The sequence below is a fragment of the Sarcophilus harrisii genome, chromosome 4 (assembly GCF_902635505.1).
Source record: "Sarcophilus harrisii chromosome 4, mSarHar1.11, whole genome shotgun sequence".
In the NCBI taxonomy this organism is placed as follows: Eukaryota; Metazoa; Chordata; class Mammalia; order Dasyuromorphia; family Dasyuridae; genus Sarcophilus; species Sarcophilus harrisii.
In genome coordinates, this window is record NC_045429.1 from 270872645 (window position 1) to 270896795 (window position 24151).

At 35.5% G+C, this 24151-nt stretch overlaps 1 protein-coding gene across 1 annotated transcript; it reads left to right on the top strand.

Annotated features, from left to right (window-relative positions):
• The first annotated feature begins 14250 nt into the window (after positions 1 to 14250).
• LOC100922731 (olfactory receptor 2AP1-like) lies at positions 14251 to 15189 on the top strand. Its single transcript, XM_003769064.1, has one exon. The coding sequence runs from the start codon at positions 14251 to 14253 to the stop codon at positions 15187 to 15189; it is 939 nt and encodes a 312-aa protein (XP_003769112.1).
• Positions 15190 to 24151: the final 8962 nt, after the last annotated feature.

The window sequence follows — 24151 nt, forward strand, 5'->3', positions numbered from 1 at the left end:
ACCTTTTATATTTGCTTTTAGTGTCTCAAATGAAATCTGCTGAACCATTGGCTTGTGACCAGGTCACAGTAGCTGAAGAACTTTGCAAGTAGATTCTCCAGTGTTGGGAAGCTAAAATAGGGTACCCAGCTCCTTGCCCTGGGTTCCCTGCACTGAGGTTTGAGCTTGACAGTCTCTCTCCTTACGCCATTGAAACAGACCTTTTCTGAAATTCTTATTGTTGTACTCCAAATATTTGTGGGTTCTGTCACTCCCATACCATTTCAGAGGCTTTATATGGGGTTAATATGAGGGAAGCTCAGAGGAACTCAGACAGAAATATGTTTACTCTCTGCCACCATAGCTCTGCCCCCTATAATAATTTCTAAAAAAAATTAGTCTTTTCAAGAGAAGGAATATTTCAACAACAGTTTTTTTAAAGTGCTCACTATGACTTATCAAAGGAATGAAAATTAAATTCAATGAGTTGCTTTTGTTTTGTTAAAGAAAATCTGAATTAAAACACTTCTGTTTCACTGACTTTGTCATCTTTTGCATTCCACTTTTTTCACTTGCATTTCATCTCTTTTTTATACCCTTAAAAACCCCCTTTTTTTTCTTTTTCATTGTTTTTATCTTTCTCTATATCTCTCTGTTTTTCTTTCACACATGCAGAAACATGCACATTTGAATTTAGAGTTGCTTATTTCATTGATTTTTAAAATTTGATAACTACATAATTCTGTTGTTTCAGATATTTATAAATCAAATGTGCTGCTCATAATTTTTACGTTTTCTCAAAGAATATATCAGATGACAGTCATATTGAATGTCCATATTTTTCCTTGATAATTAGGCTAATGTTTGCAGTGCATGTTTTTGTAGTTTGCTGTTTTTTTGTTTCCAACATGTACCATTTTGTTTGGTTTGGTGATTTTTCATTACTGTAGAATAATTTTAATTTTTTTGTAATTCAAATATCCTTCCCTTTTTATTTGAATTCCTTTCTTTGTCAGAGTGAAGAATTTGATCTTTGTCATCGAATGAACAAATTACTCTCCTGAATGTCTTAGAATTTGTAGAACAGGTCTTATCTTTAAGGAGGCACCCATGGATTCTTATGATTGGAGTTTTCTTGTACTATTTCCTGTGTCTTGTTGTTCAAATCTTTTTAAAAATTTTTTCATATTTTTCTTGTGTAAATCTCTGTGCAATAAGTTATGTTTCTGCATTATATTTTCAAAATAAGTAACATTGGTTTGTATAAAATTTATGTGTAATTTGAAAATGATTACTTTTTATTGCTAAAATGGAAATATATTTTGCATGATGTTACATTTATAATGAATATCATATTGCTTGACTTCTCAGTGGGTAAGGGAAAGAGTAGAGGAAAAGAGAAAAATTGGAACTCAAAAATATTTTTTCAATGCTAAAAATGAATAAATAATGAATTAAAACAACAACAAGAAAAAAAGGAGGGACATCTGGTAAAGCAGAAGCTAGTGTTCTGGGCTTGGAATCAGTAATATGAATTCAAATCTGGCCTCAGACACTTACCAGATATGTGATCTTCAGCATTACTTAATCTCTGTTGCCTCAGTTTCCCCATTTCAAAAATAAAATGATTACCTTTTTGCTTCCCTTCTGCTAGTATTTTCTCTAATCAACCATATTTTAAGTTCCAAATGTATTAATATCATTTACTTTTAAAGGAATATTTTCTGTTGTAGATTCATTTTCTTTCCTATTCTACTAATTAAGTTTTAAAATGCTGCACTGAGAAGTTTGTGTTTTGATGTATATTCATTATTCTTTCTTTTATGAATTTAATTTCTCATTTCAACTATTCTGTAATTTCTTGTTGTTATGCGCATGTTTTCTTGAGAGTACACAAGATTCTATCTCATTTTCCTACATCTTATATTATTTGTTAATAGACTTTTCTAATTGCTTTGAAGACTTAGTGCTCATTTTTCTTTGACACTTTTGCTGTTTAAATCTTTTATAATTTTCTGATGCCACATTTGTTGTTAAATGAAAAGAAGCCTCAGTCTCTGACTATTGGGGGATGTAGGATTTTCTGCATTGGGTCCCTGATGTGAGTAACATTTCTGAGTCAGAACTAATGCATATAGGGTTTCTTTCATTTTTTCTTCAGGTTCCAATCATCCATAAACCCTGTCCATGAAAAATTATGGACTCTAACTCCCACCTCTATTTCACTTGATTCTCCTCCTTCTTACTTTAGTCAATTTGAATCAGTAGTTACCACATTTTTCCCAGGTGGAGACAAGGCAAGTGGATAGTGGAAGTTTCTTCATCATTGGGAAGATTCTCTGCTGATTCACATAGAGTCTCTGAATGAACACTTTATTCATTCAATGAACATTAATTCATAAGGATTTTGCTTTGGTGAGAGTCTTTCTTCTTTTCCCTACATACAAGTTTTGAATGGATAAAAGATCCCATGTATGATTTATAGTCATGTAGGTTTCCACATATATCACTAAATGGGGGATAGGTTCCCATTTATGAACACAGAGATTTTTCTTTCCATCTATAAAAGTTAGAGGGATGTCTGGGTTCCTTTATGGATGTTCTGCTGAGGAACAGAGACAAGATGGTAGAGTGAAGCCAGGAAGCTGCTTGAGTTCTCCCAATTTCCCTTAAAAACCACATGAAACCAAATTCCTGAACAGAGTTTGGAATGACAGAGCCTATGAAGAGATGGAATGAAACAATTTTCCAGTTCAAGATAGGTTGGAAGGATTTCAAGAAAGGGCAATCTGATGGGGTTAAAAGAGGTGTGTATCCGAGCTCAGACTATGTTCAGGTAACCCAGGGAGAGAGTCTTAATTATAGCAGATCAGCAACTGAAACATTCTGTCCTGGCTCAGTATCAGAGTAGACAAGTGAGGTAGTCTTTAGTCCTAACACAGAAGGCAAATTAAAAATTGCCAACCAGAGAAACCAGGCAACAACAGGTGGGACTAGGTCAGGCTATTTTTGGCACCCTGATCATGTCAGTAAACAAAGGGGTTCCTGGGTTCAAAACCAAAGCTTAAAGGTGTGTAACAAGCTTGGGAAAGTGCCCTTTGCGCTTCAAGAACAGAGCTTGACTTTAAAAATCATAAAATAGGAAAAAGAAAGAAAGAAAAAGGAAAGAAAGAAAATGAGTGACAAACAAAAAAGAACCTTAATCATAGAAAATTATCATTGTGACAGGGAAGACCAAAACACTAACTCAGAAGAAGACAAAATGTCCATATGCACAACCTCAAGGGGTTATATGAATTGGTCTCTATCCCAAAGAGCTTTCTCAAAAGAGCTCATAAAGGATTTAAAAAATCAAATGACAAAGAGAGAAGAAAAATTGGAAAATAAATAAGAGGCATGCAAGAGAGAGTCAACAGCTTAGAAAAAGAAAAAAAATTCTTAAAAAATGCAATTAGTCAAAATGCAAAATAAATTAATTGAAGAAATCAATTACTTAAAAAATACAATTCTAATGAGGGGAATGGAAAAGCTTTCTTCAATCTTTTGCTTTTGCTTTATTTTCTGTGGCATAAAATGAAGATTCTCTTGTGCCAAAGGCCTAAAGATTTTTTTTTTGCCTGCTTCTATAAAGATTGTAGGATGCTCTCAAACACATGTATAAATTTCTTAAAGTATACTGGATGGGGACACTATGAGTCAAAGACAAGGATCGTTTGGGGTTAATCTGCTCTGCATAAGCCTAAAGCCTGGTTTGCAGAGCCCTGGGTAAACTGTCATCATTATTAAAATATGAGAAGACTCAAGTACTCAAGTGTCAAGGGATAAAGTAATAAAAACTTGATCTGATATTCAAAAGCACTTCCATAATCTTCTAGTTTAGTATTTCTTTTGCACTACAGAGGCAGATTTAAATGAGCAGGCCATCATTCCCACCAGAAACACAATGGAAGAAGCCACTGATAGATTCACTGGGGGAAACTGACATCCCCAAATGAACAGGAATTTTCCAAGTTGTCATGACAAGGTTCTTTGGATGTTAGCAACTGATATGAGTGCGGGATGAAGTAGTGAGTGAAATGAGTGGGGCCAGGCGAGTTCAAGCTTACAGCATGCAGCTGATTTTATTTCTTACAGTTTTCCTTTTATACCCTACCATAAGCACATTTTCTCTATTATACAATCACACAGCAATGTCCTAGAATGATCAGCTGTGAATGACTTTGCTATTTTTAGCAATATAATGATCCATGACCATTCTGCTGGATTTATGATGTATAATCCTATCCATACTCAGAGAAAGAGTTGATTATGCTTGAATACAAATTGAAAATACTTTCTCTCTCTCTCTCCCCTCCCTCCCTCCCTCCCTCCTTCTATGGTGTCCAGTGAATTCTCAGAGGAATGAGCTAAAGTTTTACGGCTCTCCGTTTTTCATTATCAATGATCATGTGATTCCTGCCTATTTGTTGCATCTTTCTTAACAACTTTTAAAAAAATATTGATATCTCATTCACAACAAAAGAGAACAATGTGTCTCATCATCAGTTGAAGGTGGGGAAGATAGGGGGACAGTTCTGTTGAATCTCATTTCTTTAGTACCCTTGGGCAAGTCTGTATCAAAAACTCTGTGCACGTGATCATACTTGCTGGTAGAGAAGTAGGTGTGGTTCTTGGGTATACCCATAGGGGGTGCTGATCCTCAGGCCTAATTTGGAAGAAAAAGGAGAAAATAAAAATAAATCTCTACACTGGTTTCCAAAGACAGTTAATTAGCATTTGCCCTTCTGGATGGTCCAGGGACCTGGTCCCAAAGGACAGTAAAACCTTCAAATCCTCCAAAGTGATCATAATTAGAACTTTTTGGACAGAACAGGAAGGCAGAGCTGTTCCTTCAGTGTGAGGTAGGTGAGAGTTCTCAGGGCCTGCACACCACACAATTCTTATCCAGTCACTTTTCATCATTGTTCTCCTGATTAAAAATAAAGCTCCTCTCTGTGGTTTTCATGCATTTGAAATACACTTTGAGGCTTATTTCCAAAATTAAAGGTATTATGTCCTCTTTATTTTCCTTAATCCAGACAAAATTTGTCATTAATCCTTGCAGGAGAGTCTGACAGAGAAGGAGAAATCCCAGAACTGAAAGGCATCTTTTCCTCTCCTTCTACATCTTTCCCTAATCCAAGCACTCTGATTGCCTTTTCTTTACCTTCTTCCCTCCTCATTCCCTTCTCCCTTCCTCAGAGTGCTAGGGCCACACCAAGGAGAGAGAAAAGAGGATGAGATATAGAAGGGAGCTTTCATGTAGAGCTTTTGTAGAGTTTTCCTGTATCAGAAGATGAATAAAGTCATCAGAGTTTTCAAGAAAGTGCAGGATTAACTTAGGATATTTAAGTCAACTCCATGTCCTTCCTCTCCCCACCCCATCCAAGTATACCTTCTTATTTCCTTTATTTCTACTCTTAGATGCGTCTAAGAGAATGAAGCACTGGAAAACCTCATTTTCAGTATTTTTTTTGAACATAATCTTACATTTTGGTCATTAGTATAGACTAATTTTTCTTGTGATGCTTTAGGGACCAAGCTATTTCACATGACAAGGTAAAACACAGCCACTATTTTTGTGCAACCCTGGACAAATAACAGAATCTATCTGGCCCTCTGTTTCCTTTTTTGTAAACTGAAGAGCTCAAACCAGGTGATATTTCTGGTCTCTTTCAATCCTAAATCCATGACCTTACAATGACCACTTAATCTCAAGAGTCTTTTTTAGCCCTGGTGCCATTGTTCTAAATCCTATGAGACTACATTTTATCAAAAGATCATTTCAGACTTTAATATGAACAATTTTAAGTACCTTAACATGCATCTTGTACCGAGTTTCCAAATAGAGTCTATTTATCACATGAGCTCTATCTATATAAAGATATTCATCTTTAGATCTTTTTAAGCCAGGAATAAGTACATGTGAAACATTGAAGTGGTTTGGAAAAGATAAATTTGATAACTAAATCAGATGCCTAATAATTTGCCTTTTTGTTGGCTTTTGTGTTACTGAATTTTGTACTAAAGTTGTATTTTGTTCACATCTCCCTGCTCACCCTGACTCAACAGTATGTTTACTTATACTAAATATAGTATAAATAAGTTTATAAGTAGCCAGTGTAAAAGGACATGGAAGGATATAGATTGTAAGGGGGAATTTGGAAGTCATGAACAAACTATCTTAAAGATAATAGAAGTATAATTTGCAATTATTGATTAAAATTCACATTCTGATAATATGTGCTAAATCATGGGAAGCCATTCAAGTGCTGTTTTCAAAGTCTGGGGTCTTATGATTTGCAAATCCAAAATGCCAGACATTCTTAGTAAAGAACATTAAAGGGTGCTAGTAACTTTGAGATGACAACTTTGAAGTTTTACCAATAACTTAAAGATGGTTTGGAAATGTTAATGAACTAACCCCAAGGTAACATAGATAGGAGACACTCTGCCTTTTAGCCCTCCCCTCCCACTTCCACTTTCCATCTGATTCCCACATTGTCTTCCACTGTACCTTTTTCATCATTTGTCTGCTTTTGTGATTTTTTTTTGTTCTCGTATCTTCTGTGTTTCATTAAAATGTGATGGCCTCCCTGTTTCCTCCTTCCAATTCTAGTCTTTCCTGATGAGTACTCAAAAATCTGAGTATACCTGCCCTCATTTCACAATTTCTTAAATTAATTAACACTTTCCCAATTGAATGAACTGAACTTTTTTAGAGATTTCATTCCCCTAAGTTTTACAACCCTTATATTTTGTGATTTGTCAACTAGGTACTGACATGTCCACCACAGAATTCTTTGAATGACTATTAATGATCATGAATATTTCCTCCCTCTTCCCAACTCCTAAAGAAAGATGAAAAAGCAGTTTGATTCTTAAATCAGAACTATGAAGAAGAAAGAACTGTTGTGTCAATTTCATTGTATTATAAGCCCAGGAACCAATGCTTTGGGTTTCCAAGAGAAGATATTTTTAAACAGAGCATTTCTTTTCTAAATCAATTCAGTCCCAAAGCAGGTAATTCTAATGTGAATGTGTACTCTCAAAATGTGAGAGTAACATTAGCACCATGATTTTAGAGCAGGAAAGCATCTTAGAGATCATGGAGTTCAGCTCCACTTTTCAGAGCAAAATCCCATCTGAGCCCAGAGAACGGGTATCAGATCCTAAAGTGACACAATAAGTACCCAATGGGCTTTTAAAATACTCATTAATGGTTTAAGAATGGGTTTCTTTTAGCCAAATATCTAAGAAAATGAAAAAAAATTTTATAGCATTGGACAGTTTTTAAATAAACAAGAATTAAAATTATTCACCTTAAAGAGAGTGTTGCATTAATAAAATTCAGAAAAAAATATTATTTTCTCTTAAAATGTGAAATGTTATATAAAATCTTCATATTTAACTGAAAAAAATAAGTGTTATCAGAGAAGGGGAGAATTACTACTAAGGTGATAGAAGTGAAGAATGAAGATTTATCATTCATCTTCTATTTTTGAAATTCAAATAGTTCCAACAAATGTTAGATGTATCTGAAGAAATGTATTTAAATAAATGCATGATGGTCATCCAAATGAGCCTTAGACTTGCTTGGGAGCACTAAAGTTCACTCCTATTGAAATATCCACATGACTTTTGCTCATCTACTTGTTGGATCACAAGAACTGGCCGGGTGTGTGTGTGTGTGTGTGTGTGTGTGTGTATGCTTTAAAAGAATTTATTATTAAAAACAAATAGGAAAATAAAGGGAAAGGATTTACCTTTTGTGATTAAATCCCTTGAAACAGTCATTTGCAGTAAGCACTTCCATGTTCTTTCCTCTCACTCTCTTCTTAACCCATTATAATTTAGTTTCAACTTCAACATTTTCTTAAAATTGCTCTCTCCAAAGTTACCATTAGATTCTTCAATCTAGTTGTCAATCCTCACTCTTGACTCCTCTGCAGATTGTTGATCATCCTCTCCTTTATAATCTCTTTTCTCTCTAGGTTTTCAAGGTAGCATTTTTTTCCTGGTTTTCCTCCCTTCTATCTCACCAGTTCTCTTGAGTCTCCTTTGCTGGATCCTCTAGATCACAACCTCTAGTCATAAGTGTTCCCTTACTATTCTTCCTAAGACTTCTTTTCTTCTACACCATTTGATGATCTTTTCAGTTCTCATGGATTTCATGACACTCTATACTGATGATTCTCATATCTACCTATCCTGGTATAATCTTCAATTTAACATTTTGAACTGTTTTTCAGTATATCCAAACTAAATATATTAAAAATTAAACATTTTGTCTTTCCCTTCTCACCTTATTGTTTCCTATTACTGTAGAGGGCAACAGCAATCTCTAGTCACTAGTTAACATCCTGCCACATCCAATCTGTGAGAAGCCTCTCAATTTTACTTTTGTGATCTCTTTCTCTCTTCTGACACTGCCACTATTCTGGCACAGTCCCAAATCACGTAACACCTGAATTATTGCAATAGCCTAATCAGAGGTCTTTCTGCCTCAAGTTTCTCCCCACTTTCATTCATCCTCTATTCAGCTACTAAAGTGATTTCTTTAAAATGCCGGTCTCACAATCTCCTTTCCTCCCTCCCTCACTCTCTCCCTCCTTCTCTCTCTCTCTCTCTCTCCCTCCCTCCCTCCTTCCCTTCCTCTTCCTCCTCCTCTTCCTCCTCCTCCTTCTCCTCCTCCTCCTCCTCCCTCTCTCTCACACACGCGCACATACACATACACACACACACACACACACACACACACACAGTGGCTCTATATTGCTTCCAGGATCAACTCCTCAGTTTAGTATTTGAAGCACTTCATAACCTATCCCTCTCCTACCTTTCCATTCTTCTTATGACTCTTACTTACAATCTTCTTATTATCAAACATTTACACTTTGAGCCAATGACACTGGCCTCCTGGCTATTCCATGAACTGTAACACTCCAACTCTTGACTTTAAGCATTTTATTTTTTTTCCTTTTTTTATTATTATATCTTTTTATTTACAAAACATATGCATGGGTTATTTTTTTCAACTTTGACCCTTACAAAACCTTCTGTTCCAAATTTTCCCCTTCTTTCCCCCATTCCCTCCACTAGATGGCAGGTAGTCCAACACATGTTAAATTTGTTAAATTATATGTTAAATCCAATATATGTATGCATATTTATATAGTTATCTTGCTGCACAAGAAAAATGGATCTAGAAAGAAAAAAATCTGAGAAGGAAAACAAAAATGCAAGCAAACAATAACTGAGAGTGAAAATGCTATGTTGTGGTCCACACTCAGTTCCCATAGTCCTCTCTCTGGATGTAGATGGCTTTCTTCATTACTGAACACTTGGACCTGGTTTTGAATCATCTCATTGTTGAAGAGAGCCATGTCCATCAGAACTAATCATCATATAATCTTATTGTTGCCAAGTATAATGATCTCCTGGCTCTGTTCATTTCACTTAGCATCAGTTCATGTAAGTCTCTCCAGACCTCTCTGAAATCATCCTGTTGATCATTTCTTACAGATCAATAATATTCCATAATATTCATATACCATAATTTATTCAGCCATTCTCCAATTGATAGACATCCATTCATTTCCAGTTTCTAGCCACTACAAAAAAGACTGCCACAAACATTTTTGCATATGTGGGTCCCTTTCCCTCCTTTAAGATTTCTTTGGGATATAAGCCCAGTAGAAACACTGCTGGGTCAAGGGTATGCACAGTTTGATAACTTTTTGAGCATAATTCCAAATTGCTTTCCAGAATGGTTGGATTCATTCACAGTTCCATCAACAATGTATTAGTGTCCCAGTTTTCCCACAACCCCTCTAACATATGTCATTAACTTTTCCTGTTATCTTAGCCAATCTGAGAGGCATGTAGTGGTATCTCAGAGTTGTCTTAATTTGCATTTCTCTGATCAGTAGTGATTGGGAGCACCTTTTCATGTGACTAGAAAGAGTTTCAATTTCTTCATTTGAACTGTCTGTTCATATCCTTTGGCCATTTATCAATTGGAGAATGGCTTGATTTCTTATAAATTTGAGTCAATTCTCTATATATTTTGGAAATGAGGCCTTTATCAGAATCCTTGAATATAAAAATGTTTTCATCATTTATTGCATCCCTTCTAATCTTGTCTGTATTAGTTTTGTTTGTATAAAAACTTTTTAACTTAATATAATCGAAATGATCTATTTTGTGATCCATAATGATCTCTAGTTCTTCTTTGGTCACAAATTCCTTTCTCCTCCATAGACTGAGAGGTTAACTATCCTATGGTCTTCTAATTTATTTATAATGTCATTCTTTATGTCTAGATCATAAATCCATTTTGACTTGTCTTGGTATATGATGTTAAGTGTGGGTCAATGCCTAGTTTCTGCCATACTAGTTTCCCCAGCAGTTTTTGTCAAATAGTGAAAAACTTTTATCCTCAAAGCTGAGAGGTTTGGGTTTGTCAAACACTAGATTGCTATAGTTATTGACTAGTTATTGATAAGATAGTCAATAATGTCCTGTGAACCTAACCTATTCCACTAATCAACTAGTCTATTTCTTAGTCAGTACCAAATGGTTTTGATGACCTCTGCTTTATAATATAGTTTTAGATCTTGTACAGCTAGGCCACCTTCATTTGATTTTTTGTTTTCATTAATTCCTTTGAAATTCTTGACCTTTTCTTCTTCCAGATGAAGCATGCTTTTTTTTTTTTTTCTGAGGCAAATGGGGTTAAGTGACTTGCCCAGCTAGGAAGTACTAAGTGTCTGGGACCAGATTTGAACTCATCCTGACTTTAGGGCTGATGCTCTATCCACTATACTACCTAGGTGCCCCAAAGTATGCTGTTTTTCACTTAATTTCTTTCATTAGAATTTCATTCTTTCATTCAATTTCTTTTAGTTTTATTGTACAAGCTGACTAATATGAAGAGTGACGAATGGGGAAGGATCAAAATTGAAATTTAAAATTTTAAATGAAAATGTTTTTAAATAATAAATTAAAATTAAAAGAGCTTCATATGCATCATATCATTGCTTTCCAGTAATATTATGTGTTAGCTTCTGTTGGCATTTTGTGTCATTATTTTATGGAAGAAGAAACTGAGTCTTTTAGATGTTAAGTGACTTCATCATACGTCATTATTCCTTTGGGATGGTCTTGGATCATTGTATTGCTGGGAATAGATAAGTAAGTCACAATTTTTCATCAAACAATATTGCTGTTACTATGTACAAAATTCTCGTAGTTCTGTTATTTCTCTATACATCAGTTCTTGGAAGTCTTTTCAGATTTTTTCTGACACTATCCTGCTTGTCATTTCTTAAAACACATGAATATTCCATTATGACCATAAACCACAGCTTGTTTAGCCATTCCTCAATGGATAGGTATCCCTTTGATTTCCAATTTCTAACCACCTCAAAAGAGCTGTTATAAATATATTTGTATAAATATGTCCTTTTCCTTTTTTATGGATTTCTTTGGAAATAAAGACCTAGCAGTGATATAGCTAGATGAAAGATGTACAGTTTTATAACACTTTGGGCACATTTTCAAGTTGCTTTCCAGAATGATTGGATCAGTTTATATCTCCACCAACAATGCAATAATGTCTCAGTTTTCCCATATTCCCTTCCACATTTTCCTCTTTTTTGTCATATTAACCACTTTTATAGCTGTACCTTGGAGTTGTTTTAATTTTTCATATAGACAAAAGATAGTTTTGGTTTCTTTGTCTGAAAAATGCTTGTTCATATCCTTTGACAATTAATCAATTGGGGAATGATTTGTGTTTTTAGAAGCTTGCCTCTGTTCTCAATATACTTAAAAATGAGATCTTTATCAGTAATACTTATAGGAAAATTTCCCTCCCACTTTTCTATTTTCCATATAATTATGGTTGCATTGATTTTGTTTATTCAAAAACTTCTTAATTTTATAGTATCAAAATTATCTCCTGGCTCTCTGGATTCATGGTTGTTATTGAACCATGTATCATGAGCACATCATTGCTATTCTGTGCATCAAACATCATCAACCAGTACTCTTTTGACTGACTATACAATATTGATCCATTTGGCCTATGCAGACACACCCTTTATGTACAAATCTGTACACATTTTGACCTTAACTTGGTGAATTGGTATATGGTATGAGATACTGATTTATTCTGAATTTCTGTCATATTGTTGTCCAGTTTTTTTTAGCAGTTTTCTTCTTTTTTTCTTATTTCTTTATTATTATTATTATTATTAAAGCTTTTTTATTTACAAAGCATATGCTTAGGTAATTTTTTCAACATTGACCCTTGTATAACCTTTTGTTCCAAATTTCCCCTTCCTTCCTCCTAATCCCTCTCCTAGCTGGCAGATAATCCAATACATGTTAAATATGTTGAAATACATGTTAGATCCAATATATGTATGCACATTTATACAGTTATCTTGTTGCACAAGAAAAATCAGATCAACAAGGAAGAAAAAAGAAAAACTGAGAAAGAAAACAAAATGCAAGCAAATAACAACAGTGAGAATGGTATGTTGTGTTCCACACTCTGTTCCCATAGTTCTCTTTCTGGGTGTAGATGGTTCTCTTCATCACTGAATAAGTAAAACTGGTTTGAATCCTCTCACTGATGAAGAGATCCACGTCCATCAGAATTGATCGTTGTATAGACTTGTTGCTGCTGTGTGTAATGATCTCCTGTTTCTTCTCATTTCACTTACTATCAGTTCATGTAGGTCTCTCCAAGCCTCTCTAAAATCATCTTGCTGGTCGTTTCTTACAGAACAATAGTATTACATAGCATTCATATACCACAATTTATTCAGTCATTCTCCAATTGTTGGGCATCCATTCAGTTTCCAGTTTCTAGCCACTACAAAAAGGACTGCCACAAACATTTTTGCACATGTGGATCCCTTTCACTCCTTTAAGATCTCTTTGGGATATAATCCCAGTAGAAACAAGCAGTTTTTTTTTCAAATAACAAGTTTTTGTTCCAAAAGCTTGGATCTTTAGTTTTATTGTATATTAACATGGTCATTTACTATAATGTAATTTGTACATAATCTTGCTCAGTGATTTGTCATTCTACTTCTTAGCCAGTAATAAATTGTTTTGAGAATCATTAGTTTATAATATAGTTTCAGATATTTTATGCTTAGACTACCTTAATTTACATTTGTTCTTATTGATTCCCTTGATGTCTTAGGGCTTTTGTTCTTCCAAATAACTGTTGTTACTTTCTTTTTCTAATTTTATAAATTATTTTTGATAGTTTAATTGATATGGGCCTGAATAAATTGACTAATTTGGGTAGAATTATCATTTTTATTGTGAAACACTTTTTAATCATTAAAGTCCTTTAAGAAGACCAGCCTATCACTTTATTTTAAATTATTATTTAATAGTAATTATTATGCAATAGTATTATTGGAAGGGAAGGAGGCTTTATCTTCCCTTTCCCACATATACCTTGAATTGGTCTCAGGATGTAATGGATATTAATGTGTTTATGGATACAGAAGGTAAAAAATATTGGCCCCATACCAGGAGGCTTTCCTTTCTCAACTTCCACTTCTAGAAGTTTGCTTTGGGCTCAGGGAGCTGATTTATTATTCATCCTGTGATGGTATATATCTTCAGATTTGTTGAAAGAACATACTCCATGGATTCCTCCATCATGTTTTATATTTCATTTTACACCTCATTATAAATATATGTTCTGTGATTAGATTTCTTGTACTTGGGCAGGTCAATATTTCATTTCTTCATTGGAAAAAGGTGATCCAAGTAGTTATGTCTTGTCAATGCATCAATAATTTATCACCTGAGATTATATTTTCTGTATCAAAGAGGGAAGAGTGAGAAGGAAGGGAGGAGTATGGACCAAGAGGCATAAACACTTGAATAGATATCCATCCTCAAAAACTTAATGTGTGATGCTGGGCAAGTCACTAAACTTCTATCTGCCTCAAGTAAACTCAAGTATAAAATGGGGATAATACTACTTACCTCCTATGGTTGCTGTGGGAATTAAATCACATATCTGCAAAGCACTTAGCATAGTACCTAGACCATAATCATGCTTGAGAAAAGTTTCCCGTTTCTCTCTCCCTCTAACCCCTCCTTGATTTGATTTTCCACTGAAACTTTGGTATACATAAATTCATTCTGATTTTTCTCACTTGTTCTCCATCTTAACTTTGGCAGATGCTGTTGATGGGAAACCAAACCACAGTGACAGAGTTCTTTCTTGTAGGATTGACAAATGACCCCGAGATCCAAGTTATTCTTTTTGTTTTTCTACTACTAACGTATCTTTTAAGTGTCTTTGGAAATCTGACCATCATTATTCTCACCCTGCTGGATTCCCACCTTCAGACTCCCATGTATTTCTTCCTCCGGAACTTCTCCTTTTTGGAAATTTCCTTTACAACTGTCTTTGTTCCCAAAATGCTAGTGAATATAGGAACTGGGAACAAAACTATTTCCTTTGTTGGATGTTTTACTCAATATTTTTTTGCCATTTTATTGGGAGCAACAGAATTTTATCTTTTGGCTGCCATGTCCTATGATCGTTATGTGGCCATCTGCAAGCCCTTGCATTATACAATGGTGATGAACAAGAGGCTTTGTCTCCAACTGGTCCTTAGCTCCTGGATCTCTGGTTTCATGGTTGTTATTGGACCGCATATCATGACCACAATGTTGCCATTTTGTGCATCTAACATCATCAACCATTACTGTTGTGACTATACCATATTGCTCCAGTTGACCTGTGCAGACACATACTTCATAGAGATGATTGAATTTGTCTTGGCTGTGGTGACTCTTCTTTTTACATTACTACTGGTAATGATCTCCTATGCATATATCATGAGGACAATTATGAAAATCCCTTCTGCTCAGAAAAGGAAAAAGGCCTTTTCTACCTGCTCTTCTCATATGATAGTTGTCTCTCTCTCCTATGGTAGCTGCATCTTCATGTATGTTAACCCATCTTTGAAAGAAGCAGCAACTTTTAATAAAGGAGTAGCTGTGCTGAATACCTCAGTTGCTCCTTTGTTAAATCCTTTCATTTATACTCTAAGGAACCAGCAAGTAAAAAGAGCTTTCACAGATATGGTCAGAAGAATGAAGTTTTTCTCAATAAAGTGAAAATAATTGGAAGTGCTTCCATTAAAAAAGAAAAACATAAAGGAAAATTAATGAGAGAATAGAGGTATTCTTGTGTGACTTTTGCAGAAATTGTTCTTCAGTGTTCAAAATAGTAGACTGTTTTTCAAGGAGTTGTTTTTCTTTTCCCATTTTGTCAAGTCTATTTTGTGAAGAGTTTATGCGTTTTACATTTCATTAAATTTATTTTGTAAGGAATTTTCCTCAGATAATTTCTATGTTTCCTTTTTCAAAACCTCTTGCAACATTCTCATTGCCTTTCCCCAATTTTCTTTTAACTCTCTTTTAAGATCCTTTTTTAATTCTTTCAAGAGAGCCTTGTGAGATGGGGACTAATTCATATTACCCTTTGGGGCTCTATCTGGAGAAGATCTGCTTTTAGTCTCTTCAGGGTTTGAAATCTGTTCTTTTCTTTTTCCATAAAAATATCTATTGTTAGAGTTCTTTTTGCTTTTTTTGGTCATTCTTTTTCAATGGTTAAGGCCTACTTTTAGGGCAGAGGGGAGATTTTTCAAGCTTCCTCTACATGTGACAGTGGCTGCACTGGGTCAGTGCTGACTAACTTCTGATGCTGGATGGGTGTGGCCAGATCCAGTGATATTTTTGGGTTTAGAGGCTCACTATTTGCCTTTTGCATTTGTATTGGATGTGTTACAGCTAATTTGATGTCTACTGGCTTGAAAACAAGGCAAAGTATCTAACACTGTTGTAGATTTCCCAGCATGCAGAACCCATATCACCCTAGGTGTCTGCACTCCTTGAGCTCAGGTATCTGTGCTCCTGTCTGCACTCAGCCTGCCTCCCTCCATGGCCATTTGAAACACACCTTTTCTGAAGATCTTCCACATTATTTTCTTCTGGAAATTTGTTACATTCCAAATATTTGTGGGTTCTGTCACTCCAAAGCCAGTTCAGAGGCTTCATTTGCTGTTAGTTTGAGGGACATTGGGGAAAGCTCATGAAAAGCCATATCTGCTCTCTGCCATCTTGGCTCTGCCCCCAAAATCCACTATGCTTTTCAATCCTACTTCTCCTCTTTAAAGTTAAGTAACTTTTTAGGATGCTAAGTCCCTTTCAGTATTTAGTCTGCCAGCTAAGGGCATGCCTCATCCTCATGAGGTGTTTCATTTCTTTTGGATAATTATGAGTTCCACTGAGGAACTTGTCTTTCATATGCTCTTTCAATTCTATTTCATATTTTCTGTTCCTGATGTCTATTGTATCCCTTCATTTTGTCTGTAACCTATTCCCCTAAATAAATACACCTTTTTCCAAAGAGAATGGTCATTGTTAATTCTTCACATGACTGAACCCCAACTTTTGGTGCCTACCATCATCTGCTGTCTATATTGCCCATGTCATTTTGGTGCCAAACACCAACCATGTCATTTTGGTACTGAATATCACCTACATCATTTTGGTACTGAGCATGTCAGTGGGTTAATTGATAGGAAGGGATTTCTATATCCTTAAAACTCTGTGTTAGAGAAATCCATCCACAAATGAAATATTTTTTGGATTTTTTAAACATATATTTCCCTTTTCTCCTTATTTATCTTGGAATGACAAAAGACTTTCCTTGGAAAGGGACTAATTTCCTGAGTCTTTTCTTTTTTATTTTGTTTTTCTTAAACCTGGGTGAGGTTAATAGGAAATAGGTTTTAGAAGTCATTCAGATATTTAGAAGAAACAACATAATAAAAGATAATGAAAAGTTACCATCACTGTTTTCCTGTTTTTGTTATATACCTCAAAATATCTCAGTACCTCAAAATCAAGGAATCACACACTTAATCAGACAACTTGGTCACCAATATTAAATAAGATAAGATCTCCTTAATCCAAATTACTCCTCATAACCCATTACAGAATTTCATTTAATCAGATTATTTCTTTTTGAATATTAGCTGTTCCATGTAGTCACCTTATTCTGGGAAACATTTTCCCTTGGAAATTCTGGAATAGGTTTCATTTTCAGGGTATCTCTGGACAAGGTTACTCCTAGTAGATTTGCTTCTCTGGTTCCAATTTACTTGTAGAACTTCTACCTGCTAGAGATAAGACTTAATAGAATTTAATTGTTGTTTGCCCTTTGCTCTGGAAGAGGATCATGATCAGTAAGGTGATGCCATGCAAGTCAATTGGATTTAAGTGAGGGAGAGCTATTTAAGGTTACCTGCTTCCAAAGCCATCTGAGTCCAGAGGCAAGATATAGATCAAGACAACTGAAGATGGCCCTGGATGCAATGGGAGACCTTGGCTTTTTTAAGCTAAGGTCTTCAACAGGTCTCAGTTTCACTGAAGCCACATCTATTCAGAACCTCCTCTTTCACCCAGTTAAAAAAAATCTAAATAAACAAAGGAATGAATCTGGGAAGGGAAGACCTTCAGAGTTTCTGTCCAAAGCAGAAATGTCTATTATTTACATTCAATCTGAGTCAATTGGGATCCAAACAATGACCAAATGGGGCTTGACCCAGGACCTATTGGTGACCAATTAGAATCAGATTGGTTTTGGTTTAAGGCCTGGTCATTAAGAAAGAAATCTAGCCTGTAAATCCCAAAATATCTTAGAAGGGGTCAGAGGTACAAAAGAGAAAAAATGCTTTTCAGAGCATTTAAGGTAGGTACTATAGATAAGGTATTATACTCTATAGGGATAGAGAAAAGGAGAAAAGGAGGGAAAGAAGGAAGAAGGGAAGGAAGGAAAAAGGGAAGGAGGAAGAGAAAGAGAAAAGAAGGAAAGAAGGAGTCTTTCAAATGACCAGTTCTAGATTAGGTTTACTCATGGATGTTGTTTGTCCTTCATTCTTGAAGAGGACTATGACATTAAAGTCAAATGGAATCTCTTTAATTTGGTTTCCCAATAACTAGTTCATGTGATTAAAAACCAATTCAAAACTTATATAATTAACCTTAGTCACAGCAGAGCTTAAAAAAGACTATGAAATTAAGAACTCATAATTCACCTGAGAATGATGGGGTGCAGTTTCTAGGGGATATGTCAGAGTAACCCTGAGATCCCTTAACCTTAGGAATGCTATAGTTCTACAAACATTTCTGTCTATCAGATAAACAATCTATTTGTCAATAACCCTAAGATCCCCTGACCTTGAGAATGATGTTAACCCCGAGGTTCCCTGGCCTTAGGAATGTGATAATCTACAAATATTGCTGATTGTCAGATCTACTACAATCTACTGGTCAGTGATAACAAAGCTCCTCAGCCAATAATGAACAGACCACCCCTCAAACCTACCTGTAAGCCATAAAATTAGCAAATCAGTAACATGAAGCACCTGGTCTTTCTTTTTCCTATAAATTTATCTTTTTGCTCCTGGTTCTTTGCTATATTTTTTTGGAATTTAGCCCACTTCAAATGATATAACCATTATAATAAACTTTATTCCTTGATTTGAAGATGGGTCTGAGCTTGCAAATTTTTTTGAGAACTTAGTAACACCAATCTGGAACCCCAACCTTTTTGGGGGTCTTTCTTGAACCCCAACATTTGGTTGCCCTGATAGGGGGAATCTGGTCTCCTCTGGCTTCAGTCCCTCATTGTTGAGATAAGCCCCCCCATATTCTTTTCTTCCTCAATTCTATAGTTGAGACACCCAAGCACTGGGAAGGCTTGTCTGGGTTGTCTTGAGCTCCATGCTGTAAATTTTCCTTGACTGGGGATGCCTGGTCCTGGGAATTCTTGCAATTCTTGGCAAAGTTGCCTCCTAACTAGGCAATCTTTGTCACCTTTTCACCCTCCCAGGGATACTGGAGGAGGTGAGGCACTATAGGAATAGAAATTTTATGGCTTTTGGCAAAAATTGGACAGTTTTCTTCCATATCATTTCTGTCTGTGTCTATGTCTCTGTGCAAAATATCTATCTCATGTTTGTTTTGTGAGGTAGATTTTGTTACCCAGAAAGATTTAACATGCAGCCAACAAGAAAAAACCTCTATGCTGTAGTTAGAACACTGGAAAAGATTTCTTAACATCCTTGACTCCCACCTTAAAAAGGGGGAAAGCTCTTCATGGCCATCCTAATAGACTTTGGACAGGAAATACCATCTGATCCAGAAAAAGAACTATGAAGATTAAATGTAAATCAATACATTCTATGTTCACTTTTTTTCTGTTTTATTTTCTTTCCCATGGTTTTGCCCTCTTGTTCTAATTTTTCTCTCCCAACATGTTTCATAAAACAATGTGTATTAAAAATAAATAAATTAATTTTAAAAAGGGAAAAACCTGATTTTTTTCCCTATGGCCCCTAGTTCTGGCCAAGCTGGGGGCTACAGAAATAAAGTTAGCTAATCAAAATTATAGAACCACTAAAATAACATTTTAGCCGATTATCAAGGTTTTGAGAGCAATTGTTAAGGAGTTTGGCAATTAGTCATTTTAAGATTGCAAGAAAAAATTCCTGAGATATTGGGGATAATTCTAGGAACTTATCCCATTCTGAAAGAAGAGCATCAAAAGCAAAACAAAACAACAACAAAAACCAAACTAGGTAAATAGCAACCTTTTGCTAATCCTTCCTTGACTCCTAACTTCCTTGATTGCTAACAAGATCAATATAGGCCATGTCCTTCTTTTAGCCCCTCTCATCTCAGATCAGATTAAGAGAAAGCTGAAGAACTGTAGGGAAACACAAATTCTGTCTTATCTATAGAAGTGGAGGGAGCAGCAACAGCCATAGGGACCCCATGCACCTTGCCCAAGCACATCCCCAACCCCAACTTGGGGGGTGGAGGCAGAATTGGAGTCAGGCCCCATGGTCAGTATTTCCTGAGCCCTGGCACCTGAAACTACTATCAAAGAAAGATCCTAGAATCAGCCATCCCAGCCTTCAGCAGGTTCTGTCCAAATACCTGGAAAGAATCTGGGTGCCCCTGGTAGCACCCAACCAGCAGTGTGAGATGGAAAAGCCAGTTGATCCCTGAATTTGGTAAGCCCACCGTTTTCTATTTCAATTGCAGAAATGTATTAGTTATATAATTTATGAAAAATTATTTTTATCTCTGCCTAGTTTTCTGATTTGTAAAGAGAAATAATAATGGCTATTGTGAAAATCACATGATTGCAAAAGTGCTTAACATAAAGCAAATGCTGTAAGAATGTGAACTGTTTTATTGGATATAATTACTTCATATTAGATAACTTTACATGGATTTTAGAAGTGACCCAACATACAATGCAAATGTTGAGATGAATGATTTGTATGTGTGTGTGTAAAGTAATTTGGAAGCCAATTCAACTAAATTAAGGTTACCCCACCTGGGTTTCCCAGGACTAGGAGGACAGTGCATAGAGGAAAGAGTCTCTTTCTCTTTCTTCCTTCTTCCCTACTTTCCTGACCACAGCAAGGATACATGGATGGAGGGATGAGAGGGAGAGAAAGCTTATTGAAATTGATTATTTGAAATATGATAGTAAAAGCAGTTTCAAAGAAGCATTAATCAAAGCCTACTGAAGGGATATGTAAGTTATAATCTATTTTTCACTGACAGTGTAAACAGAAGATTTAAGAGTTTGAAAACTTTAGGAAAAGAAAAAAGCAATTCACTGCAACTTTAATAGTTTTGGCAATAAACAGCTTGCTTTTGCATTATTTGGAGTCAGACTTCTGGGGAGTCCTATCAAGGGCATTTAACCCCTTTCCTGGCTCACAAAAGAGAAATGATTTGTGTGAATTGAAAAATAACCAAATGGCAATTCAGTCTGGAACATTTAATTAGAATTTAGGGAATCTCATAAACTAAAGTTAAGTCAATTTTAAAATCTGTTCTATCTTAGATATAAGAATCGTTACGTTTTTTCTCTAAAAGAAAAGGGAAACTTATTTGAGGGAAGGAGGAAACAGGAACCCTCCCTGAAAACTTCCAAAGCTACAACAGTTTGGGGAAAGAATAGACTGAACTAAAAGAAGAAAGTTTATATAGCCTTGCTAACCCTGTTTTTATAATGTTTTGTAAATGTAATTTAGGGAATTAGGTATTTCCACCTTTGCTAGAAAATCAAGAAGAAATTACAGCTAATACTATTTGGTTATTAGTTATGAAAATTCTAAAATTATTAACTATGTTGAACCTAAAATTGGTAATTCCTGTGTGTGGAAGAAGAGGGTCTGAGGTAAAAGCCTTATCAATTCACCTTCAAAGATGAGGGTATGCAGCATCCTTTTTCCCCTTCACAAAATGGGAGGAGGTAACAAACAGCCCAGGCCACAGAAGCCGATAATTGGATGGGCAACAAGTTCAATTCCTTCTCTGGGGTCTCTGTCAACTACTCTTAACTTGTAAGATTGTCAGTTTTCTTGAAACCTTGAGGGTATGCGAGATTATCAGCTCAGCTCTGGGAAATGAATTTGTTTGGCATGGATAGTTCCCCCCAAAACAGGAATATGTTTACTAAGAATGTATAAGCTTGTTTATTATAGACAATTAATTTCTAATGATTCGTTCTTATACCAGGATGACTTTAAACTCAAGAAGAAAAGAAAAACATGTTAAAGATGTTAAGCAAAATTTCCTATGTCCTCGTATGAGTCCTGGTAAATTTTATTATTTATTGTAACTTCGTGCCCTGAGCTATGGGGTAGTAGAATTTTCTATTAGAGATAAAATCTCTTGGGACTGCAACTGACATTCTTGATCATTCTTGATCCTGGGATCAGGCTTGATGTATATTCATCATTCTTTCTTTTATGAATTTATTTTCTCATTTTAACCATCCTGTAATTGAGAGTACGCAAAATTCTATCTCACTTTCCTACATCTTATATTATTTGTTAATAGACTTTTCTAATTGTTTTGATAACTTAGTGCTCATCTTTCTTTGATACTTTTGCTGTTTAAGTCTTTTATAATTTTCTGATGCCACATTTGTTGCTAAATGAAAAGAAGTTTCAGCCTCTGACTATTGGAGGATATAGGATTTTCTGCACTGGGTCCCTGATATGTGTATCTTTTCTGAGTTAGGACTAACCCATGTAGGGTTTCTTTCATTTTTTTTCTTCAGGCCCAAATCATCCATAAACCCTGTCCATGAAAAACTTGGGCTCTGACCCCCACCTCAATTCCACTTAACTCTCCTCCTTCTTCCTTTGGTCAATTTGAATCAGTATTTACCACATTTTCCCCCAGATGGAGATGGAATAGGTGGGCTTTTTTGAAGTTTCTTCATCACTGGGAAGAGTTTCTGCTGATTCAAAAAAAGTCTCTGAATGAAACTTAAATGTTTAGAGCTTTCTATCATTAATTCATAAGGATTTTGTTTTGGTGAGATTCTTTCTTCTTTTTCCTATATATAAGTCTTGAATGGAGAAAAGATCCCACATATGATTTACAGTCATATAGGTTTTCACATATATCACTGAATGGAAGATGGGTTCCCATTTGTAAACACAGAGATTTTTGTTTCCACCTGTAAAAGTTATAAGCATGTCTAGTTCTCTTTCAGGATGTCCTGCTGGGGGGGCAGAGCCAAGATTGCAGAGTGAAGCCAGGAAGCTGCTTGAATTCTCCCAATTTCCCTTAAAAACCACATGAAACCAAATTCCTGAACAAAGTCTGTAATGACAGAGCCTACAAAGAGATGGAATGAAACAATTTTCCAGTTCTTCAAGATAGGTTAGAAGGACTTCAGGAAAGAGCAATCTCATGAGGGTAAAAGACTGTCCAGGAAAGCCAGGGAGAAGGTCTTCATAATAGCAGATCAGCAACTGAAACCTTCTTTCCTTGCTCAGTAGAACAGCATCACAGCAGACCAGTGAGACATCCTCTAATCTTAGCACAGAAGACAAATCAAAAAATTGCAAGTCAGAGAAACCAGGCAACAACAGGTGGGACTAGGTCAGGCTGTCTTCAGCACTGTGATCAAATGATGTCAGCAAACAAAGGCGTTCCTGGGCTCAAAATCAAAGCTCAAAAGTGTGCAACAAGCTTGGGAAAGTGCCTTCTGCGCTGCAGGAGCAGAGTTTGACTTTAAAAGTCATAACATAGGAAAAAGAAAGAAAGAAAGAAAAAGGAAGGAAGGAAGGAAGAAAATGAGTGAGAATCAAAAAAGAACCTTGAACATAGAAAGCTATCATGATGACAAGGAAGATCAAAACACCAACTCAGAAGAAGACAAAATATCCATATGCAGAACCTCAAAGGGGTATATGAATTGGTCTCTAGCCCAAAGAGGTTTCTCAAAAGAGCTTATAAAGGAGTTAAAAAAAAATCAAATGTGAAAGGAAAAAGAAAAATTGGGAAAAGAAATGAGAGGCATGCAAAAGAGAGTCAACAGTTTAGAAAAAGAAAATAATTTTTTTAAAAAATACAATTAGTCAAAATGAAAAATAAATTCATTGAAGAAATCAATTCCTTAAAAATTAAATTGGCACAAGGGGATTGAAAAAGGTTCCTCTAATCTTTTGCTTTTGCTTTGTTTTCTGTAGCATAAGATAAAGATTCTCTTGTGCCAGAGGCTGGAAGATATTTTTTGAATGCTTCTATAAAGATTGTAGGATGCTCTCAAACACATGTGTGGTTACATATGAATAAACATGAGTTACATTCTGAGATTTCTTAGAGTAAACTGGATAGGGCCACTATGAGTCAAAGAAAGGATCGTTTAGGGTTAATCTGCTCTGCATAAACCCAAAGCCTGGTTTGCAGAGCCCTGGGTAAACTGTCATCATTATTAAAATGTGAGAATACTCAAATACTCAAGTATCAAGGGATGAATTAATGAAAAATTGATCTGATATTCAAAAGCACTTCCATAGTCTTCTAGTTTAGTATTTCTTTTGCAATACAGAGGCAGATTTAAATGAGCACACCATCATTCCCACCAGAAACACAGTGGAAGAAGCCATTTATAGATTCACTGAAGAGAACTGACATCCCCAAATGAACAAGATTGTTTCAAGTTGTCATGACAAGGTTCTTTGGA